Here is a 22,923-nt window from a genome sequence, read left to right as displayed (position 1 = left end):
GCCTAGTGGTTAGAGTATAGAGGAGGCAGGTAGCCTAGTGGTTAGAGTATAGAGGAGGCAGGTAGCCTAGTGGTTAGAGTATAGAGGAGGCAGGTAGCCTAGTGGTTAGAGTATAGAGGAGGCAGGTAGCCTAGTGGTTAGAGTATAGAGGAGGCAGGTAGCCTAGTGGTTAGAGTATAGAGGAGGCAGGTAGCCTAGTGGTTAGAGTGTAGAGGAGGCAGGTAGCCTAGTGGTTAGAGTGTAGAGGAGGCAGGTAGCCTAGTGGTTAGAGTGTAGAGGAGGCAGGGTAGCCTAGTGGTTAGAGTGTAGAGGAGGCAGGTAGCCTAGTGGTTAGAGTGTAGAGGAGGCAGGGTAGCCTAGTGGTTAGAGTATAGAGGTGGCAGGGTAGCCTAGTGGTTAGAGTGTAGAGGTGGCAGGGTAGCCTAGTGGTTAGAGTATAGAGGTGGCAGGGTAGCCTAGTGGTTAGAGTATAGAGGTGGCAGGGTAGCCTAGTGGTTAGAGTGTAGAGGCGGCAGGTAACCTAGTGGTTAGAGTGTAGAGGCGGTAGGTAGCCTAGTGGTTAGAGTGTAGAGGTGGTAGGGTAGCCTAGTGGTTAGAGTGTAGAGGCGGTAGGTAGCCTAGTGGTTAGAGTGTAGAGGCGGCAGGGTAGCCTAGTGGTTAGAGTGTAGAGGCGGTAGGTAGCCTAGTGGTTAGAGTGTAGAGGAGGCAGGTAGCCTAGTGGTTAGAGTGTAGAGGTGGCAGGGTAGCCTAGTGGTTAGAGTGTAGAGGAGGCAGGGTAGCCTAGTGGTTAGAGTGTAGAGGAGGCAGGGTAGCCTAGTGGTTAGAGTGTAGAGGAGGCAGGTAGCCTAGTGGTTAGAGTGTAGAGGAGGCAGGTAGCCTAGTGGTTAGAGTGTAGGGGCGGCATGTAGCCTAGTGGTTAGAGTGTAGAGGTGGCAGGGTAGACTAGTGGTTAGGGTGTTGGACTAGTAACCAGAAGATTGCAAGTTCAAACCCCCGAGCTGACAAGGTACAAATCTGTTGTTCTGCCCCTGAACAGGCATTTAAACCCACTGTTCCTAGGCCGTCATTGAAAATAAGAATTTGTTCTTAACTGACTTGCCTAGTTAAATAAAGGTAAAAATATATATATATAACATTCAAAATTTTGTTTTAGACATATCGAGTCCAATTGCGGCACGATTCCACTGTTTTATTCTGTTGACGTCAGTTTCCAATGTGCGACTTTTATTTGGAAAGCGAATCGCAGATTCCCACTATTGTTTCTCACAACACACGTGGCAGCGGAGACCGGATCCTTCATATGAGTTATCAAGAGGTCAGGGACAGCTAGGTTGCTGGTTCAAGTGAGTCCGTGTATGGACCTGTGTTAGTGTCCCAATAGGATGTCCCGTCATGAAGGTAAGCAGGGAACTCGGGATAAAGAGACCGGGGTGAAGCGGGTTGCGGTAGCTGCGGGTTGGTGACATAGGAGGGTGTTGTTTTTCTCTCGAACTGTATATGATGGCGGCACCACTTTAACATTTGGCCACTTTTATCAAGCCCCCTACCCGAGTTTCTGTAGCTAACTAATAAAGAAATACTTGCTTTCCAATAATGAAATGCTTGTATTTACCCGCAAGGACACTGCCCAAGAAAGCAGCTCATATTTGGTTTGTATAACTATCCAAACAACTACAGTCACGTAGAACTAAGTTAGCATGAGTTGGACTTGCTAATAAGTTAGCTGGCTAACTGTTTATTAGGTTAAAGGTACTGCGGCAACAAACAAAAAAAAACACTTTTGACAAATTTGAAATGTATTTCGACACTTTGACAAACGTGTCCTTGTTAACTTGCCTCTGTTTCACTTTCCTTTCGTGTCTTGCCAACTTCACACTCACAGGTTGTGAATGTCCTGTCATGGATGAGGCCCCTGTATTCATGCTTTCAGCAGTATAGTTCGTTTACTCTATTTTCTTTTAGCATGTACAACAACTAAAAAAAAAATATATATATATATATATACCAGCGCAATTATTTTCTTGGTTTCTAAAATAAAAACCCAGATAATGAACAACCTTTGCTGGCTCAGTTCTGACCTCTGCTAGTTCGGTACAGTTCGGTACAGATCGGTACAGTTCGGTACAGATCGGTACAGCCTGGAGATCTAATGTTGGCTTCAACGGTGGACATTATTGACAGAGTGGATTAGGAACGTTTTATTTCCTCTCACGACCTTTACAAGCCATAATGTTCAATCAAAGTATATTTTAACATACATATTATCATACATATATACATATATTTTAACATACTACTTTTGTTTTTATTGCAGGGAGGAATGAGATAAACAATGTCCACAAAAGTATACTTACAGAATGTTTCAAAGTGCTGGTAGTGCAGTTCAATTGTCTTATCACCTGGCGCAAGAGTTCCCATGCTAGGGTGTACAATATTTTGTTGTGGGGGTCCGGGACCCTGCTTGTTTTGACGGGTACATTATTTTGTTTTAAATGATTTACAATTCACGGTTGTTTATACCGATCATGCTTTAGTCTAGAAACAAGCAGTGAAATCCAAATTCAACGTTGGATTTCCAGGCTATTGGGGAATGTTGGAATGTTTTTTTTAACCTGACGTAGAAAAGACGCCTGGACAAGTTAGGTTGTAAATACTGTATCCCTGAGAACCAGAAACAGGCTGTTTTTTTATTTATAGCAAGACTGTTGTAGTCAATCAATTGCCTGCTGTTAAAGTTGTAAGTTCACATAGCTAGCTGGATATAGTAGTCACACTGGTATTTCATAACGACGGACGTCAAGTCCTGCACTGGCATTGTAGCAATGTTGGCTTTTCATTAACCATGTGGACCCCGGAAATGGGAAACTGTTCTGTGTCTGTGCAGTAGGTTAGGTTAAGTGTGTTATGTCAATATGTTGGTTCTATGTCATGATGGATACATTATGCAACATGTAGGCTTGCTGTGTGTGTGTGTGTTGTGGGGTTTGACCAATACTGTCTGTGTGTTTTATACCCTGACTGTCATGTGTGGTGGTGTTGGGGGGTTTGACCAATACTGTCTGTGTGTTTTATACCCTGACTGCCATGTGTGTGGTGTTGGGTTTGACCAATACTGTCTGTGTGTTTTATACCCTGACTGTCATGTGTGGTGGTGTTGGGGGTTTGACCAATACTGTCTGTGTGTTTTATACCCTGACTGCCATGTGTGTGGTGTTGGGTTTGACCAATACCCTGTGTGGTGGTGTTGGGTTTGACTCGGTCCTGTGTGGTGGTGTTGGGTTTGACTCGGTCCTGTGTGGTGGTGTTGGGTTTGACCAATACCCTGTGTGGTGGTGTTGGGTTTGACCAATACCCTGTGTGGTGGTGTTGGGTTTGACCAATACCCTGTGTGGGGGTGTTGGGTTTGACTCGGTCCTGTGTGGGGGTGTTGGGTTTGAGTGGTGGTGTTGGGTTTGACGGTCCTGTGTGGTGGTGTTGGGTTTGACTCGGTCCTGTGTGGTGGTGTTGGGTTTGACTCGGTCCTGTGTGGGGGTGTTGGGTTTGACTCGGTCCTGTGTGGGGGTGTTGGGTTTGACCAATACCCTGTGTGTGGTGTTGGGTTTGACCAATACCCTGTGTGGTGGTGTTGGGTTTGACTCGGTCCTGTGTGGTGGTGTTGGGTTTGACTCGGTCCTGTGTGGGGGTGTTGGGTTTGACTCGGTCCTGTGTGGTGGTGTTGGGTTTGACTCGGTCCTGTTAATGTTGTGTCCTTCCCCAGGTGTGAGCTGCGACGCATGTTTGAAAGGTAACTTTCGGGGGCAGCGGTACAAGTGTTTAATTTGCTACGACTACGACCTGTGTGCCTCGTGCTACGAGGGCGGAGCCACGACCACCAGACACACGGCAGAGCACGCCATGCAGTGTATACTAACCAGGGTCGACTACGGTGAGTACACGCACGCACGCACACACACACACACACACACTTGCATATAAACCACAGACACACAACTACAGTGGGGCAAAAAAGTATTTAGTCAGCCACCAATTGTGCAAGTTCTCCCACTTACAAAGATGAGAGAGGCCTGTAATTTTCATCATAGGTACACTTCAACTATGACAGACAAAATGAGGGAAAAAAATCCAGAAAATCACATTGTAGGATTTTTAATGAATTTATTTGCAAATGATGGTGGAAAATAAGTATTTGGTCTGCTGTTCCATTCTGTCTCCTACTCCCTATCTTCTGTTGTTCCATCCTGTCTCCTACTCCCTAAAGCTCTGCTGTTCCATACTCTCTCCTCCTCCCTAAACTCTGCTGTTCCATACTGTCTCCTACTTCCTAAGCTCTGCTGTTCCATCCTGTCTCCTCCTCCCTATCCTCTGCTGTTCCATACTGTCTCCTCCTCCCTAACCTCTGCTGTTTCCATCCTGTCTAACCCTGTCTCCTACTCCCTAACCTCTGCTGTTTTCGTCCTGTCTCCTCCTCCCTAACCTCTGCTGTTCCATCCTGTCTCCTGCTCCCTAACCTCTGCTGTTTCCGTCCTGTCTAACCACATCCCGGTCCTCTTTTCTTCCAGACCTGTATTATGGGGGAGAGTCCTTCTCGGTGGAGCAGCCCCAGGCTTTCACCTGTCCCTACTGTGGCAGGATGGGCTACACAGAGACTTCTCTACAGGAGCATGTGACTGCAGAGCACACAGAGACCTCCTCAGAGGTGGTGAGTATACACTGAGTGGACAAAACATTAGGAACACTGACTCTTTCCCTGACCAGTTTAAAGCTATGATCCCTTATTGATGTCACTTGTTAAATCCACTTCAATCATTGTAGATGAAGGGGGATGAGACGGGTTAAAGAAGGATTTTTAAGCCTGGAGATAATTGAGATATGGATTGTGTAGGTGTGCCATTCATCAGGTGAATGGGTGAGACAATATATTAAAATGCCTTTGAACGACAAATATGATTATTATTATTTGACCATGCTGGTCATCTAAGAACACTTGAACATCTTGGCCATGTTCTGTTATAATCTCCTGTTGGTCATCTATGAACATTTGAACATCTTGGCCATGTACGGTTGTAATCTCCTCCCGTCACAGCCGGAAGAGGACTGGCCACCCCACATAGCCTGGTTCCTCTCTAGGTTTCTTCCTAGGTTCCTGCCTTTCTAGGGAGTTTTTCCTAGCCACCGTGCTTCTACACCTGCATTGCTTGCTGTTTGGAGGTTTTTGTCTGGGTTTCTGTACAGCACTTTGAGACATCAGCTGATGTAAAATGGGCTTTATCAATACATTTGATTATGGCAGTAGGTGCCAGGCGCACCGGTTTGTGTCAAGAACTGCAACGCTGCTGGGTTTTTGACGCTCAACAGTTTCCCTGTGTGTATCAAGAATAGTCTACCACCCAACGGACATCCACATCCACCCAACCTTTATTGGGGCCCTGGTCTTAGCCATGAAAAGTCTGAGTCTTTAGGTCAATCACTGAGGTAAATCCCTACAGTGGAAAAGAGACATCAGTGTTTTCTGTAGATTATTTCCAGGCGGGAGGGCAGGTGCAAAAATATCCACAAAGAGATCAAGGCCATGTTCAGGAAAACAAAACAACACCTAAAAAAAAGTCTGTCTGGAAAAGTGTTTTCAAATTCATGTGATGTGGAGTGTGTTCAGATGGCTGTGTGTTCAGATGGCTGTGTGTTCAGATGGCTGTGTGTTCAGATGGCTGTGTGTTCAGATGGCTGTGTGTTCAGATGGCTGTGTGTTCAGATGGCTGTGTGTTCAGATGGCTGTGTGTTCAGATGGCTGTGTGTTCAGATGGCTGTGTGTTCAGATGGCTGTGTGTTCAGATGGCTGTGTGTTCAGATGGCTGTGTGTTCAGATGGCCGTGTGTTCAGATGGCCGTGTGTTCAGATGGCCGTGTGTTCAGATGGCCGTGTGTTCAGATGGCCGTGTGTTCAGATGGCCGTGTGTTCAGATGGCCGTGTGTTCAGATGGCCGTGTGTTCAGTGGCCGTGTGTTCAGATGGCCGTGTGTTCAGATGGCCGTGTGTTCAGATGGCCGTGTGTTCAGATGGCCGTGTGTTCAGATGGCCGTGTGTTCAGATGGCCGTGTGTTCAGATGGCTGTGTGTTCAGATGGCTGTGTGTTCAGATGGCTGTGTGTTCAGATGGCTGTGTGTTCAGATGGCTGTGTGTTCAGATGGCTGTGTGTTCAGATGGCTGTGTGTTCAGATGGCTGTGTGTTCAGATGGCTGTGTGTTCAGATGGCTGTGTGTTCAGATGGCTGTGTGTTCAGATGGCTGTGTGTTCAGATGGCTGTGTGTTCAGATGGCTGTGTGTTCAGATGGCTGTGTGTTCAGATGGCTGTGTGTTCAGATGGCCGTGTGTTCAGATGGCCGTGTGTTCAGATGGCCGTGTGTTCAGATGGCCGTGTGTTCAGATGGCCGTGTGTTCAGATGGCCGTGTGTTCAGATGGCCGTGTGTTCAGATGGCCGTGTGTTCAGATGGCCGTGTGTTCAGATGGCGTGTGTTCAGATGGCCGTGTGTTCAGATGGCCGTGTGTTCAGATGGCTGTGTGTTCAGATGGCTGTGTGTTCAGATGGCCGTGTGTTCAGATGGCGTGTGTTCAGATGGCGTGTGTTCAGATGGCCGTGTGTTCAGATGGCCGTGTGTTCAGATGGCCGTGTGTTCAGATGGCCGTGTGTGTTCAGATGGCCGTGTGTTCAGATGGCCGTGTGTTCAGATGGCCGTGTGTTCAGATGGCCGTGTGTTCAGATGGCCGTGTGTTCAGATGGCCGTGTGTTCAGATGGCGTGTGTTCAGATGGCCGTGTGTTCAGATGGCTGTGTGTTCAGATGGCTGTGTGTTCTCTCCAGGTGTTGGAACCCGGTTCATTTGATGTGGAGTGTGTTCAGATGGCTGTGTGTTCAGATGGCTGTGTGTTCAGATGGCTGTGTGTTCAGATGGCTGTGTGTTCAGATGGCTGTGTGTTCAGATGGCTGTGTGTTCAGATGGCTGTGTGTTCAGATGGCTGTGTGTTCAGATGGCCGTGTGTTCAGATGGCTGTGTGTTCAGATGGCTGTGTGTTCAGATGGCCGTGTGTTCAGATGGCCGTGTGTTCAGATGGCTGTGTGTTCAGATGGCCGTGTGTTCAGATGGCCGTGTGTTCAGATGGCTGTGTGTTCAGATGGCTGTGTGTTCAGATGGCTGTGTGTTCAGATGGCTGTGTGTTCAGATGGCTGTGTGTTCAGATGGCTGTGTGTTCAGATGGCTGTGTGTTCAGATGGCTGTGTGTTCTCTCCAGGTGTTGGAACCCGGTTCATTTGATGTGGAGTGTGTTCAGATGGCTGTGTGTTCAGATGGCTGTGTGTTCAGATGGCTGTGTGTTCAGATGGCTGTGTGTTCAGATGGCTGTGTGTTCAGATGGCTGTGTGTTCAGATGGCTGTGTGTTCAGATGGCCGTGTGTTCAGATGGCTGTGTGTTCAGATGGCTGTGTGTTCAGATGGCTGTGTGTTCAGATGGCTGTGTGTTCAGATGGCTGTGTGTTCAGATGGCTGTGTGTTCAGATGGCTGTGTGTTCAGATGGCCGTGTGTTCAGATGGCTGTGTGTTCAGATGGCCGTGTGTTCAGATGGCCGTGTGTTCAGATGGCCGTGTGTTCAGATGGCTGTGTGTTCAGATGGCTGTGTGTTCAGATGGCGTGTGTTCAGATGGCCGTGTGTTCAGATGGCTGTGTGTTCAGATGGCTGTGTGTTCTCTCCAGGTGTTGGAACCCGGTTCATTTGATGTGGAGTGTGTTCAGATGGCTGTGTGTTCAGATGGCTGTGTGTTCAGATGGCTGTGTGTTCAGATGGCTGTGTGTTCAGATGGCTGTGTGTTCAGATGGCTGTGTGTTCAGATGGCTGTGTGTTCAGATGGCTGTGTGTTCAGATGGCCGTGTGTTCAGATGGCTGTGTGTTCAGATGGCTGTGTGTTCAGATGGCGTGTGTTCAGATGGCGTGTGTTCAGATGGCTGTGTGTTCAGATGGCTGTGTGTTCAGATGGCCGTGTGTTCAGATGGCCGTGTGTTCAGATGGCTGTGTGTTCAGATGGCTGTGTGTTCAGATGGCTGTGTGTTCAGATGGCTGTGTGTTCAGATGGCTGTGTGTTCAGATGGCTGTGTGTTCAGATGGCTGTGTGTTCAGATGGCTGTGTGTTCAGATGGCTGTGTGTTCTCTCCAGGTGTTGGAACCCGGTTCATTTGATGTGGAGTGTGTTCAGATGGCTGTGTGTTCAGATGGCTGTGTGTTCAGATGGCTGTGTGTTCAGATGGCTGTGTGTTCAGATGGCTGTGTGTTCAGATGGCTGTGTGTTCAGATGTGTTCTGATGTGTTCAGATGGCTGTGTGTTCAGATGGCTGTGTGTTCAGATGGCTGTGTGTTCAGATGGCTGTGTGTTCAGATGGCTGTGTGTTCAGATGGCTGTGTGTTCAGATGGCTGTGTGTTCAGATGGCCGTGTGTTCAGATGGCTGTGTGTTCAGATGGCCGTGTGTTCAGATGGCCGTGTGTTCAGATGGCCGTGTGTTCAGATGGCCGTGTGTTCAGATGGCCGTGTGTTCAGATGGCCGTGTGTTCAGATGGCCGTGTGTTCAGATGGCCGTGTGTTCAGATGCCGTGTGTTCAGATGGCCGTGTGTTCAGATGTGTTCAGATGTGTTCAGATGGCCGTGTGTTCAGATGGCCGTGTGTTCAGATGGCCGTGTGTTCAGATGGCCGTGTGTTCAGATGGCCGTGTGTTCAGATGGCCGTGTGTTCAGATGGCTGTGTGTTCAGATGGCTGTGTGTTCAGATGGCTGTGTGTTCAGATGGCTGTGTGTTCAGATGGCTGTGTGTTCAGATGGCTGTGTGTTCAGATGGCTGTGTGTTCAGATGGCTGTGTGTTCAGATGGCTGTGTGTTCAGATGGCTGTGTGTTCAGATGGCTGTGTGTTCAGATGGCGTGTGTTCAGATGGCCGTGTGTTCAGATGGCCGTGTGTTCAGATGGCCGTGTGTTCAGATGGCCGTGTGTTCAGATGGCCGTGTGTTCAGATGGCCGTGTGTTCAGATGGCGTGTGTTCAGATGGCCGTGTGTTCAGATGGCCGTGTGTTCAGATGGCCGTGTGTTCAGATGGCCGTGTGTTCAGATGGCCGTGTGTTCAGAGTGTTCAGATGGCCGTGTGTTCAGATGGCCGTGTGTTCAGATGGCCGTGTGTTCAGATGGCCGTGTGTTCAGATGGCCGTGTGTTCAGATGGCCGTGTGTTCAGACCGTGTGTTCAGATGGCCGTGTGTTCAGATGGCCGTGTGTTCAGATGGCCGTGTGTTCTCTACCAGGGGTTAGAACCCGGTTCATTTGATATGGAGTGTGTTCAGATGGCTGTGTGTTCTCTCCAGGGGTTGGAACCCGGTTCATTTGATGTGGAGCGTGTTCAGATGGCTGTGTGTTCAGATGGCCGTGTGTTCTCTACCAGGGGTTAGAACCCGGTTCATTTGATGTGGAGTGTGTTCAGATGGCTGTGTGTTCTCTCCAGGGGTTGGAACCCAGTTCATTTGATGTGGAGCGTGTTCAGATGGCTGTGTGTTCAGATGGCCGTGTGTTCTCTACCAGGGGTTAGAACCCGGTTCATTTGATGTGGAGTGTGTTCAGATGGCTGTGTGTTCTCTCCAGGGGTTGGAACCAGTTCATTTGATGTGGAGTGTGTTCAGATGGCTGTGTGTTCTCTACCAGGGGTTAGAACCCGGTCCATTTGATGTGGAGCGTGTTCAGATGGCCGTGTGTTCTCTACCAGGGGTTAGAACCCGGTCCATTTGATGTGGAGCGTGTTCAGATGGCCGTGTGTTCTCTACCAGGGGTTAGAACCCGGTCCATTTGATGTGGAGCGTGTTCAGATGGCCGTGTGTTCTCTACCAGGGGTTAGAACCCGGTCCATTTGATGTGGAGCGTGTTCAGATGGCCGTGTGTTCTCTACCAGGGGTTAGAACCCGGTCCATTTGATGTGGAGCGTGTTCAGATGGCCGTGTGTTCTCTACCAGGGGTTAGAACCCGGTCCATTTGATGTGGAGCGTGTTCAGATGGCCGTGTGTTCTCTACCAGGGGTTAGAACCCGGTCCATTTGATGTGGAGCGTGTTCAGATGGCCGTGTGTTCTCTACCAGGGTTAGAACCCGGTCCATTTGATGTGGAGCGTGTTCAGATGGCCGTGTGTTCTCTACCAGGGGTTAGAACCCGGTCCATTTGATGTGGAGCGTGTTCAGATTGCCGTGTGTTCTCTACCAGGGGTTAGAACCCGGTCCATTTGATGTGGAGCGTGTTCAGATGGCCGTGTGTTCTCTACCAGGGGTTAGAACCCGGTCCATTTGATGTGGAGCGTGTTCAGATGGCCGTGTGTTCTCTACCAGGGGTTAGAACCCGGTCCATTTGATGTGGAGCGTGTTCAGATGGCCGTGTCTTCTCTACCAGGGGTTAGAACCCGGTCCATTTGATGTGGAGCGTGTTCAGATGGCCGTGTGTTCTCTACCAGGGGTTAGAACCCGGTCCATTTGATGTGGAGCGTGTTCAGATGGCCGTGTGTTCTCTACCAGGGGTTGGAACCCGGTTCGTGGAACAGAACCAAAAGAGTAAATATTTGAGGAACAAAATCAAACCCGTTAAGGAAAGTGATCTAGAACAGAACTGTTTTAAATGCATGTGAACCGGTTAATAAAAAAATAAATATATATTTTTCTTTTTCAACCAAAAAACACAAGAGTGAGGGCTTTGCATAGACACTTGTCACTCAAACTTATTCCAGTGCCTGCCTGTCGGCTGATAAACCTTGTCTGGGTGTGCACGATAGGGCTGACCCCAATTAGTCGACTGGTCGACCAAGATCTTGTTGTTGTTGAGCACTAGCAAATATACATAAACGCAGCAAAAAAAAAGAAACGCCCCTTTTTCAGGACTCCGTCTTTCAAAGATAATTCGGAAAAATCCAAATAACTTCACAGATCTTCATTGTAAAGGGTTTAAACACTGGTTCCCATGCTTGTTCAATGAACCATAAACAATTAATGAACATGCACCTGTGGAACGGTCGTTAAGACACTAACAGCTTACAGACGGTAGGCAATTAAGGTCACAGTTATGAAAATTTAGGACACTAAAGAGGCCTTTCTACAGACTGAAAAAAACCTACACAAAAAGATGCCCAGGGTCCCTGCTCATCTTCGTGAATGTACCTTAGGAATGCTGCAAGGAGGCATGAGGACTGCAGTTGTGGGCAATAAATTGTAATGTCCATTAGGGCTGAGCGATAAATCAATATCAATAATTAGAGGTAATTACTTCCCTCCAATAACGATAAAAAAAAGTTTAGATTTATTTTTGATAATGTCGATATAGAATAATTCGGTACAGCCATTTCACCTCTGTGACGCAACAGGAACGTGCAGAGAAGTGACACAATGCATGTGGAGAGGTACACACCCACTAAACACCACTTAGCAACTCGAGTGATGGAGAGCCTCTATTAACCACGAAATGAGTGATGGAGTAGCCTCTATTAACCACGAAATGAGTGATGGAGTAGCCTCTATTATCCACTAAATGAGTGATGGAGTAGCCTCTATTAACCACTAAATGAGTGATGGAGTAGCCTCTATTAACCACGAAATGAGTGATGGAGTAGCCTCTATTATCCACTAAATGAGTGATGGAGTAGCCTCTATTAACCACTAAATGAGTGATGGAGTAGCCTCTATTAACCACTAAATGAGTGATGGAGAGCCTCTATTAACCACTAAATGAGTGATGGAGTAGCCTCTATTAACCACTAAATGAGTGATGGAGAGCCTCTTAACCACGAAATGAGTGATGGAGTAGCCTCTATTAACCACTAAATGAGTGATGGAGAGCCTCTATTAACCACGAAAAATGAGTGAAATGAGTGATGAGTAGCCTCTATTAACCACTAAATGAGTGATGGAGTAGCCTCTATTAACCACTAAATGAGTGATGGAGTAGCCTCTATTAACCACGAAATGAGTGATGGAGTAGCCTCTATTAACCACGAAATGAGTGATGGAGTAGCCTCCATTAACCACTAAGTGAGTGATGGAGGTGAAAACAGTGGCAGTGATAGGTTCGCCCAAAGCAGTCGACACTGACAGCTTTTATGCCCTACAAGCAAACATCTTAAAGACAGACATCACAAATGCTATTATGCATTGCATTGCTAGGGACATTGCTAAGGACCAATTAGCACTGTCGAAAAGGAAGGTTAAGAGGCTTATCAATTGAATTGACCCCAGGTACGTGCTCCTTGGCCTCTATTTAACTAGGCAAGTCAGTTAAGATGACGGCCTATCGGGGAACAGTGGGTTAACTGCCTTGTTCAGGGGAACAGTGGGTTAACTGCCTTGTTCAGGGGTAGAACGACAGATTTGTACCTTTCTGTTACTGGCCCAAAGCTCTGACCACTAGGCTACCTGCCTCTACACTCTAACCACTAGGCTACCTACCTCTACACTCTAACCACTAGGCTACCTGCCTCTACACTCTAACCACTAGGCTACCTGCCTCCTCTACACTCTAACCACTAGGCTACCTGCCTCCTCTACACTCTAACCACTAGGCTACCCTGCCTCCTCTACACTCTAACCACTAGGCTACCTGCCTCCTCTACACTCTAACCACTAGGCTACCTACCACCTCTACACTCTAACCACTAGGCTACCTGCCTCCTCTACACTCTAACTACTAGGCTACCTGCCTCCTCTACACTCTAACCACTAGGCTACCCTGCCACCTCTACACTCTAACCACTAGGCTACCTGCCTCCTCTACACTCTAACCACTAGGCAACCTGCCTCCTCTACACTCTAACCACTAGGCTACCTACCACCTCTACACTCTAACCACTAGGCTACCCTGCCTCCTCTACACTCTAACCACTAGGCTACCTACCTCCCCTCCACTCTAACCACTAGGCTACCTGCCTCCTCTACACTCTAACCACTAGTCTACCTGCCTCCTCTACACTCTAACCACTAGGCTACCTGCCTCCTCTACACTCTAACCACTAGACTACCTGCCTCCTCTACACTCTAACCACTAGGCTACCTGCCTCCTCTACACTCTAACCACTAGACTACCTGCCTCCTCTACACTCTAACCACTAGGCTACCTGCCTCCTCCACACTCTAACCACTAGACTACCTGCCACCTCTACACTCTAACCACTAGGCTACCCTGCCTCCTCTACACTCTAACCACTAGGCTACCCTGCCTCCTCTACACTCTAACCACTAGGCTACCCTGCCTCCTCTACACTCTAACCACTAGGCTACCCTGCCTCCTCTACACTCTAACCACTAGGCTACCCTGCCTCCTCTACACTCTAATCACTAGGCTACCCTGCCTCCTTTACACTCTAACCACTAGGCTACCTGCCTCCTCTACACTCTAACCACTAGGCTACCTGCCACCTCTACACTCTAATCACTAGGCAACCTGCCTCCTCTACACTCTAACCACTAGGCTACCTGCCACCTCTACACTCTAACCACTAGGCTACCTGCCTCCTCTACACTCTAATCACTAGGCTACCCTGCCTCCTCTACACTCTAACCACTAGGCTACCTGCCACCTCTACACTCTAATCACTAGGCAACCTGCCTCCTCTACACTCTAATCACTAGGCTACCTGCCTCCTCTACACTCTAACCACTAGGCTACCTGCCTCCTCTACACTCTAACCACTAGGCTACCCTGCCACCTCTACACTCTAACCACTAGGCTACCCTGCCACCTCTACACTCTAACCACTAGGCTACCTGCCACCTCTACACTCTAATCACTAGGCAACCTGCCTCCTCTACACTCTAACCACTAGGCTACCTGCCACCTCTACACTCTAACCACTAGGCTACCTGCCTCCTCTACACTCTAATCACTAGGCTACCCTGCCTCCTCTACACTCTAACCACTAGGCTACCCTGCCTCCTCTACACTCTAACCACTAGGCTACCCTGCCTCCTCTACACTCTAATCACTAGGCAACCTGCCACCTCTACACTCTAACCACTAGGCTACCCTGCCTCCTCTACACTCTAACCACTAGGCTACCTGCCTCCTCTACACTCTAACCACTAGGCTACCCTGCCTCCTCTACACTCTAACCACTAGGCTACCTGCCTCCTCTACACTCTAACCACTAGGCTACCTACCTCCTCTACACTCTAACCACTAGGCTACCTGCCTCCTCTACACTCTAACCACTAGGCTACCTGCCTCCTCTACACTCTAACCACTAGGCTACCTGCCCCCTCTACACTCTAACCACTAGGCTACCTGCCACCTCTCCACTCTAACCACTAGGCTACCTGCCCCCTCTACACTCTAACCACTAGGCTACCTGCAGCCCGAACTTGATAGAAGCTGCTCCTCCGGAGGAGGAGGACAACTCACCCTACACTTGTCCAACGCATGTAAACAGTTTGCCCAGTCCATGGCCCAGTCCACGGCCCAGTCCACGGCCCAGTCCACGGCCCAGTCCACGGCCCAGTCCAAGGCCCAGTCCACGGCCCAGTCCACGGCCCAGTCCACGGCCCAGTCCACGGCCCAGTCCACGGCCCAGTCCACGGCAAGCTGCTCTATCTGCACTTATTGATAGATCACTTTAATGTTGAGGTAAATGTAAAAAAAAAAAAAAAAAAAAAAAAGGAATTATATAAACATTACTTTTCGGTTAAGAACATTTTTATTTTGCTGTTCAGAACAGTGGAACAGAACGAACGATTGGAAAATAATTTTGGTTCCAACCCTTGGTTCTCTCTCTCCCTCCCTCTCCAGATCTGTCCCATATGTGCTGTGCTGCCTGGCGGAGACCCTAATCACGTGACGGACGACTTCGCTGCTCATCTCACACTTGAACACAGAGCACCCAGAGACTTGATATCCTTTACCCTCAGGGTCTTTCACCAATAGGCAAACTACCGTTCTTTGAGCATGAATGAGTCCAAATCAAAGTATGCAAAAAGGGAGGCCTTTCTTGGGATGCGTACTTCGCTTGTAAATATTTTCGGAAGCATGCCTCGACGCAAGTACATACGTAAATACGATGTAATGTAATATTTCTCTAAATCGGTGGCGAAAATGGAAAATAAACGGACTTTGCCTCTTCACATCTCATATCTGACTACAATATTAATATTCTATCTATCTATGTCAATAAATACATGGTGTTTTATTTTGGCATGTTTACCTGCCTATAATACCCACTGATGTGTGTAGATCACAGCCCCATAGTAAGTCAATAGGGCTAGCTATCCATTAAGCATGATTACCTGCCTATAATACCCCTGATGTGTGTAGATCACAGCCCCATAGTAAGTCAATAGGGCTAGCTAGCCATTAGGCATGATTACCTGCCTATAATACCCACTGATGTGTGTAGATCACAACCAGTCACAACCAGTAAGTCAATAGGGCTAGCTAGCCATTAAGAATTGGTCGATTCTCGCGTCCCGACTCCCACTCTTTCACTTCAAAAAAATATAATCTGACAGAGAGGATGGCGACCAGTGATATCAGCAAACCACAACTGAACTCTAGTCATTGGGAAGATGTGTCTATACTGAACAAAAAATATAGATGCAACAATTTCACAAGGATATCAGTCAATTGAAATAAATTCATTAGGCACTAATCTATGGATTTCACCTGACTGGGAATACAGATATGCATGTGTTGCTCAAGGACACATAAAAAAAAACATGGGCCTTATCTCGTCACGTCTCTGTGCATTCAAGTTGCCATGGATTAAAATGCAATTGTTTGTTGTCCGTAGTTTATGCCTGCCCATACTATAACTGCATCGCCACAACGGGGCACTCTGTTTACAACGTTGACATCAGCAATATACGCGTGGTCTGTGGTTGTGAGGCATGTTGGACCTACTGTCAAATTCTCAACAAAAAAAACTATATTGGAGGCGGCTTATGGTAGAGAAATGAACATTCAATTCTCTGGCAACAGCTCTGGTGGACATTCTTGTAGTCAGCATGCCAATTGCATTGTGTTGTGTGACACAACTGTACATTTTAGTGGCCTTTTTAAATTGTCCCCAGCACAAGGTGCACCTGTGTAATCAGCTTCTTGATATGCCACACCTGTCCGATGGATGGATTATCTTGGCTAATGAGAAATGATCACCAACAGGGATGTAAATAAATCTGGGCACAATATTGAGAGAAATAATCTTTTTTTGTGTGTGTAACATTTCTGGGATCTTTTTATTTACATGTGTTTTTATTCTGTGTATATTCATGACGTGTCCATGATGTTCCTTGACGGTGTTGCTCCACGATGAGTCGAGCGGGGTGCGGCACATGCGTAGGATGATCCACCCGGGTCGGGGTCTGGGGGGGCCGAGGGCCCGTCGATCCAACATGCACTTCACCTCGTCAACCTCCGGGGGGAGCTCTACCACACAGACCTCTACACAGAGCTCCAACTACAACAGGGAGGCCATGGATCCTATAGGAGGTAGGATGGGGACGGCTGGTTTGGAGATGACACAGCCTAATACCCCTGGACATTTTTCCCACATTTTGTTACATTACAGACTGATTTTAAAATGGATTGAATCACTGGTCTACCCACAATACACCATACTGTCAAAGTGGAATTATGATTTTAGACATTTTTTTTTTTTTACAAATGAAAAACTGAAATGTCTTGAGTCAATAAGTATTCAATTCCTTTGTTATGGTAAATTAAATTAGTTCAGGAGTAAACATTTGCTTAACAATTTAACATATTGCAACATAAGTGTTGGTCATTTACATGATTTTGTTTTTTTATGACTACCTCATCTCTGTACCCCACACATACAATTATTTGGAAGATCTCTGTCAAGTAGTGAATTTCAAACATATGGTTAGAGTGGTGACTAGTAACCGGAAGGTTGCAAGTTCAAACCCCGAGCTGACAAGGTACAAATCTGTCATTCTGAACAGGCAGTTAACCCACTGTTCCTAGGCCGTCATTGTAAATAAGAATTTGTTCTTAACTGACTTGCCTGGATAAATAAAGGTAAAATAAATAAAAACAAAGACCAGAGCTTCGCAGAGAAGGGCACCTATTGATAGATGGGCAAAAAAAACAAACATTGAATATCCCTTTGAGCATAGTGAAGTTATTAATTACACTTTGCATGGTGTATCAATACACCCAGTCACTACAAAGATACAGGCGTCCTTCTTAACTCAGTTGCCGGAGAGGAAGGAAACCCCTCAGGCATATTACCATGATGCCAACGGTGACTTTAAAACAGAGTTTAATAGCTGTGATAGGAGGAAACTGAGGGTGGATCAACGACATTGTAGTTACTCCACAATACTAACCTAAATGACCGTGTGAACAGAATACAAATATTCCAAAACATGCATCCTGTTTGCACTAAAGTAAAACTGCAAAGTATTTTGACAGAGAAACTATGTCCTGAATACAAAGCATTATGTTTGGGGCAAATCCAATACAACACATCACAGAGTACCACTCTTCATATTTTCAAGAATGGTGGTGGCTGCATCATGTTATGGGTATGCTCATCGGGAAGGACTAGGGAGTTTTTTAAACAATTATTTAAAAAAAATTAAAACGGGCGAAATCCTAAACTTTTCAAACAGACACTAAAACACACTGCTTACCAAGACGACATTGAATGTTCCTGAGTGGCCTAGTTAGTTTTGACTTAAAAAATGTTTTGGCTTAAATCTACGGCAAGACTTGAAAATGGCTGTGACTTCCCCCCTTTCTCTACTGATAACTACTTTAAAATGTACAGTACATTCGGAAAGTATTCAGACTCGTTGACTTTGTCCACATTTTATGTTACAGCCTCATTCTAAAATGGATTAAAGGAAATGTTTTCATTCTACACACAATACCCCACAATGACATCACAATACCCCACAATGACATCACAATACCCCACAATGACATCACAATACCCCACAATGACATCACAACAACCCACAATGACATCACAATACCCCACAATGACATCACAACAACCCATAATGACATCACAATACCCCACAATGACATCACAATACCCCACAATGACATCACAATACCCCACAATGACATCACAACAACCCATAATGACATCACAATACCCCACAATGACATCACAATACCCCACAATGACATCACAATACCCCACAATGACATCACAATACCCCACAATGACATCACAATACCCCACAATGACATCACAATACCCCACAATGACATCACAATACCCCACAATGACATCACAATACCATTTATTAAAAATAAACTGAAATACATTATTTAGATCAGTATTCAGACGCTTTGCTATGAAACTTGAAATTGAGCTCCAGTGCATCCTGTTTCCATTGATCATCCTTGAGATGTTTCTCCACCTGTGGTAAATTCAATTGATTGGACATGATTTGGGATGGCATGCAGTTAGGGCTTTGGCGGTCACAGTTCTTGTAAAGCAAATAACTGTCTGTCTCATGGTAATTGACTGTTATTCAACAAACACATTTAGCATCTCCTGGCTTCCACACATTCTACATGCCATTTTAAAAAGTCTAATAAATCCATTATTTATTTTAGACAGGTCTAAAGAAGCGTGATTTGAAGAAAATATAGTCTTTCAGAATAAAAGAATAGCATACTCTGAGTTGTCGTTATGTTATGTCCTGATGTGGCTATGTCAAATGGCTTTGGGGCGGCAGCGTAGCCAAGTGTTTAGCGCGTTGGACTAGTAACCAAAATGTTGCAATATCAAATCCCCGAGCTGACAAGGTACAAATCTGTTGTTCTGCCCCTGGACAGGCAGTTAACCCACTGTTCCTAGGTCTTCATTGAAAATAAGAATTTGTTCTTTAAACTGACTTGCCTGGTTAAATAAAGGTAAAATGTTTTTTGAAAGTCACGCACTGCTTATGTATGATATCAGTTACACCCCTTGTAAAGCAGATTAATTAATGTGCTTAAATTAAGAAGTTATTTGGCCACTTTAGTTGTGATAAACCTTATTAAAACATATAGGCCTATGGGCTAGGCTACATGAGGTGTGATACTAACCTTATTAAAACATATAGGCCTATGGGCCAGGGGTTGTGAGTTGTGATACTATGATTAGAAAAAGTTGCCAAAAAAAGTCAGTTTCTTGCCTTAAATTGGGGATCATTCACTAGTGATGGGCTAATATTGTCACTCATCACACTGTTCTTGATTTAATCTTGTCTTTACATATACTAAATAACGTGACATTTAGTTAATTTCGAATGGACCATTATCATGCACCTGTATCGAAAGAGGGGCAGAGGAAATGCATATCTATGCACTTAAATAGGAAATGGAGAACACTTTTCCTATGATTTATTTTCATGTCAGCCAGCTAGGTTATACTCCTGTTGTAAATCTAAGCAATGTGCTTAATATTAGGAAAGTTGAGAAATATATATTAAAGTTAGCCTACAGAAAGCTGATGGGAACCTCCTCTTTTTAAGAGGCCATCACTCTGTTTCCTCACGCAATTGCATAGGCTATAGAAATGTTGCTCTCGTGAAGTGTTTGATTAGATATTTGGGCTCCCGAGGGGCCAGCGGTCTTAAGGCACTGCATCTCAGTGCTGGAGGCGTCACTACAGAATCCGGTTAGATTCCAGGCTGCATCACCACCAGCCGTAATTGGGAGTCCCATAGGTCGGCGCACAATTGGCCCAGCGTCGTTAGGGTTTGACCGGGGTAGACCGTCATTGTAAATAAGAATTTGTTCTAAACTGACTTGCCAAGTTAATATAAAAATACATTTTGCATTGATGTCAGAGTGATTAGAGGGAAAATAGAGTGCTGAGTACCAGGCAGTTAGCAAGTTTGGTAGGCTACTAATGACCAGGAGCAGCATCAGAGCTTGGCGAAGCTTGATTGCCGCGACTAAATGGTCAAGTGGAATTTGACTGCCTTCATGACTCATGACTGCCGGTTTGGCGGTAATACGGTCACCACAACAGGGCTACATTTCATCACTTTGTAGAGTCCATGTTACAGTAGAAATGGACGCAACCGCTCGAATGCCCGACCGTCCAGTCTTTATTTAGCTGTTCATTACACACACACACACACACACACACACACACACAAAAAGTGTGTAACTGCCAGAATAAAGGAAACACCAACATGTTTTTAGGGCATTGGGCCACCATGAGCCAGAACAGTTTCAATGCACCATACCAGTGTCTGGAACTCTTATCTTCTTCCATGAGAAATTCCATCATTTGGTGTTTTTTTGTTGATGGTGGTGGAAAAAAATGCTGTCTCAAGGGCCAACTCCAGAATCTCCCATAAGTGTTCCATTTGGTTGAGCTCTGGTGACTGAGATGGCCCAGGGCATATGGGTTATATAGTTTATGCTCACCAAACCATTCAGTGACCACTCCTGCTCTGTAGATGGGGGAATTTTCATCCTATGGGGGGGGGGTATAGCCATGGTAGGCTAAATAATGTCCTGCCCAGAATTGTTATACATGACCCTAAGTATGATTTTAAAAAATCATCACCTTTATTTAACCAGGTAAGCTAGTTGGGAACAAGTTCTCATTTACAACTGCGACCTGGCCAAGATAAAGCAAAGCAGTGCGACAGAAACAACAACACAGAGTTACACATAAACAAGCGTACAGTAAATAAAAACAATATGGGGATGAGGTAGGTAGATTGGATGGGCTATATACAGATGGACTATGTACAGCTGCAGCGATCGGTTAGCTGCTCAGATAGCTGATGTTTAAAGTTAGTGAGGGAAATGTAAGTCTCCAGCTTCAGCAATTTGTTTTTGCAATTCGTTCCAGTCACTGGCAGCAGAGAACTGGAAGGAAAGGCAGCCAAAGGAGGTGTTGGCTTTAGGGATGACCAGTGAAATATACCTGCTGGAGCACGTGCTGGAGCGCGTGCTGTGGGTGTTATCGTGACCAGTGAGCTGAGATAAGGCGGGGCAGACTTGTAGATGACCTGGAGCCAGTGGGTCTGGCGACAAATATGTAGCGAGGGCCAGCCGTCTAGAGCATACAAATCGCATTGGTGGGTGGTATAAGGTGCTTTGGTAACAAAACGGATGGCACTCTGATAAACTGCCTCCAGTTTGCAGTAGAGTGTTGGAAGCTATTTTGTAGATGAAGCCGCCGAAGTCGAGGATCGGTAGGATAGTCAGTTTTACGAGGGTATGTTTGGAAGCTATTCTATAGATGATTCTATTCTATAGATTGCTTAATTACCTCAGGAACCACACCTGTGTGGAAGCACCTGCTTTCAATACACTTTGTATCCCTCATTTACTCAAACGTGTTTCCATTCTTTGGCCCTAATAGACCAGTCTAGACATTAACCCCCCCAATAGAACAGTCTAGACATTAACCCCCAATAGAACAGTCTAGACATTAACCCCACCAATAGAACAGTCTAGACATTAACCCCCAATAGAACAGTCTAGACATTAACCCCCAATAGACCAGTCTAGACATTAACCCCCCAATAGACCAGTCTAGACAGTACCCCCCCAAGGCCCAATAGACCAGTCTAGACAGTACCCCCCCCCTCCCCACCCAAGGCCCCAATAGACCAGTCTAGACAGTAACCCCCCACCCCCACCCAAGGCCCCAATAGACCAGTCTAGACAGTAACCCCCACCCAAGGCCCCAATAGACCAGTCTAGACAGTAATCCCCCAATAGACCAGTCTAGACAGTAACACCCCCCACCCAAGGCCCTAATAGACCAGTCTAGACAGTAACCCCCCCACCCCCAATAGACCAGTCTAGACAGTACCCCCCCCACCAAACCAGTCTAGACAGTAACCCCCATCCCCCACCCAAGGCCCCAATAGACCAGTCTAGACAGTAACCCCTCCCCCAATAGACCAGTCTAGAAAGTACCCCCCCAATAGACCTGTCTAGACAGTAACACCCCCCAGCCAAGGCCCTAATAGACCAGTCTAGACAGTAACACCCCCGATAGACCAGTCTAGACAATAACACCCCCGCCCCACCCCAGGCCCCAATAGACCAGTCTAGACAGTAACACCCCCTCCCCCAAGGCCCTGATAGACCAGTCTAGACAGTAACACCCCCTCCCCCACCCAAGGCCCTGATAGACCAGTCTAGACAGTAACACCCCCCCAAGGCCCTGATAGACCAGTCTAGACAGTAACCCCCCCCAAGGCCCTAATAGACCAGTCTAGACAGTAACACCCCTCCCCCACCCAAGGCCCTGATAGACCAGTCTAGACAGTAACACCCCCTCCCCCAAGGCCCTGATAGACCAGTCTAGACAGTAACACCCCCTCCCCCAAGGCCCTGATAGACCAGTCTAGACAGTAACCACCCCGCCCCCAATAGACCAGTCTAGACAGTAACACCCACTCCCCCAAGGCCCTGATAGACCAGTCTATCAGTAAAGACAGTGTTCGTGTCGGTGTTGCCATGACACATTCCTTAGTTATCCTAATCCTGTTTTTAATCCTGATTTTAATCCGTTTGGTTCAATGCCTACCACTGCTGTTTTCTAATGGCACCGGCCCAGATAGACTGCCACATGGACAGACAGAAATTACATTTTTATTTAACCCCTTCTTCCTCCCCACGCCTCGCAGAGCTGCTGTCCCAGTTGTCAGGGGTGCGTAGGTCGGCGGGCAGCCAGCTGAGTTCAGGTCCTTCAGCCTCCCAGCTACAGCAGCTCCAGGTTTGTAGTCCATAGGAGGGTCAGCAACCAGAGGGTCGACAGTTCGAATCCCAGAGCCCTCCGGTTGTTGTTATCAGTAGCCTAGAATCTGATGCATTTCTTCTGCCATTTATGCCCTTAAGTGAAGCACTTTAACTCTTCATTGTCTTCTACGACTTCTTGTTCATCACTT

The 22,923-nt window shown here is 46.7% G+C and overlaps 1 protein-coding gene across 1 annotated transcript in view; it reads left to right on the top strand.

Moving 5' to 3' along the window:
• Positions 1 to 1,259: 1,259 nt before the first annotated feature.
• Positions 1,260 to 22,923, top strand: part of LOC112246538 (E3 ubiquitin-protein ligase KCMF1) — a 23,073-nt gene continuing 1,409 nt past the window's right edge. Inside the window, exons 1-6 of the mRNA XM_042320240.1 lie at positions 1,260 to 1,398; positions 3,758 to 3,925; positions 4,560 to 4,699; positions 14,825 to 14,926; positions 16,339 to 16,519; positions 22,663 to 22,751. Of these exons, the coding sequence (XP_042176174.1) occupies positions 1,383 to 1,398; positions 3,758 to 3,925; positions 4,560 to 4,699; positions 14,825 to 14,926; positions 16,339 to 16,519; positions 22,663 to 22,751 (696 nt within the window). The 5' untranslated portion in view covers positions 1,260 to 1,382. The remainder of the gene's footprint in view (positions 1,399 to 3,757; positions 3,926 to 4,559; positions 4,700 to 14,824; positions 14,927 to 16,338; positions 16,520 to 22,662; positions 22,752 to 22,923) is intronic.

This window comes from Oncorhynchus tshawytscha, linkage group LG04 (genome assembly GCF_018296145.1).
Source record: "Oncorhynchus tshawytscha isolate Ot180627B linkage group LG04, Otsh_v2.0, whole genome shotgun sequence".
Taxonomy (NCBI): Eukaryota; Metazoa; Chordata; class Actinopteri; order Salmoniformes; family Salmonidae; genus Oncorhynchus; species Oncorhynchus tshawytscha.
This window is presented reverse-complemented; position numbering and strand designations above follow the sequence as displayed.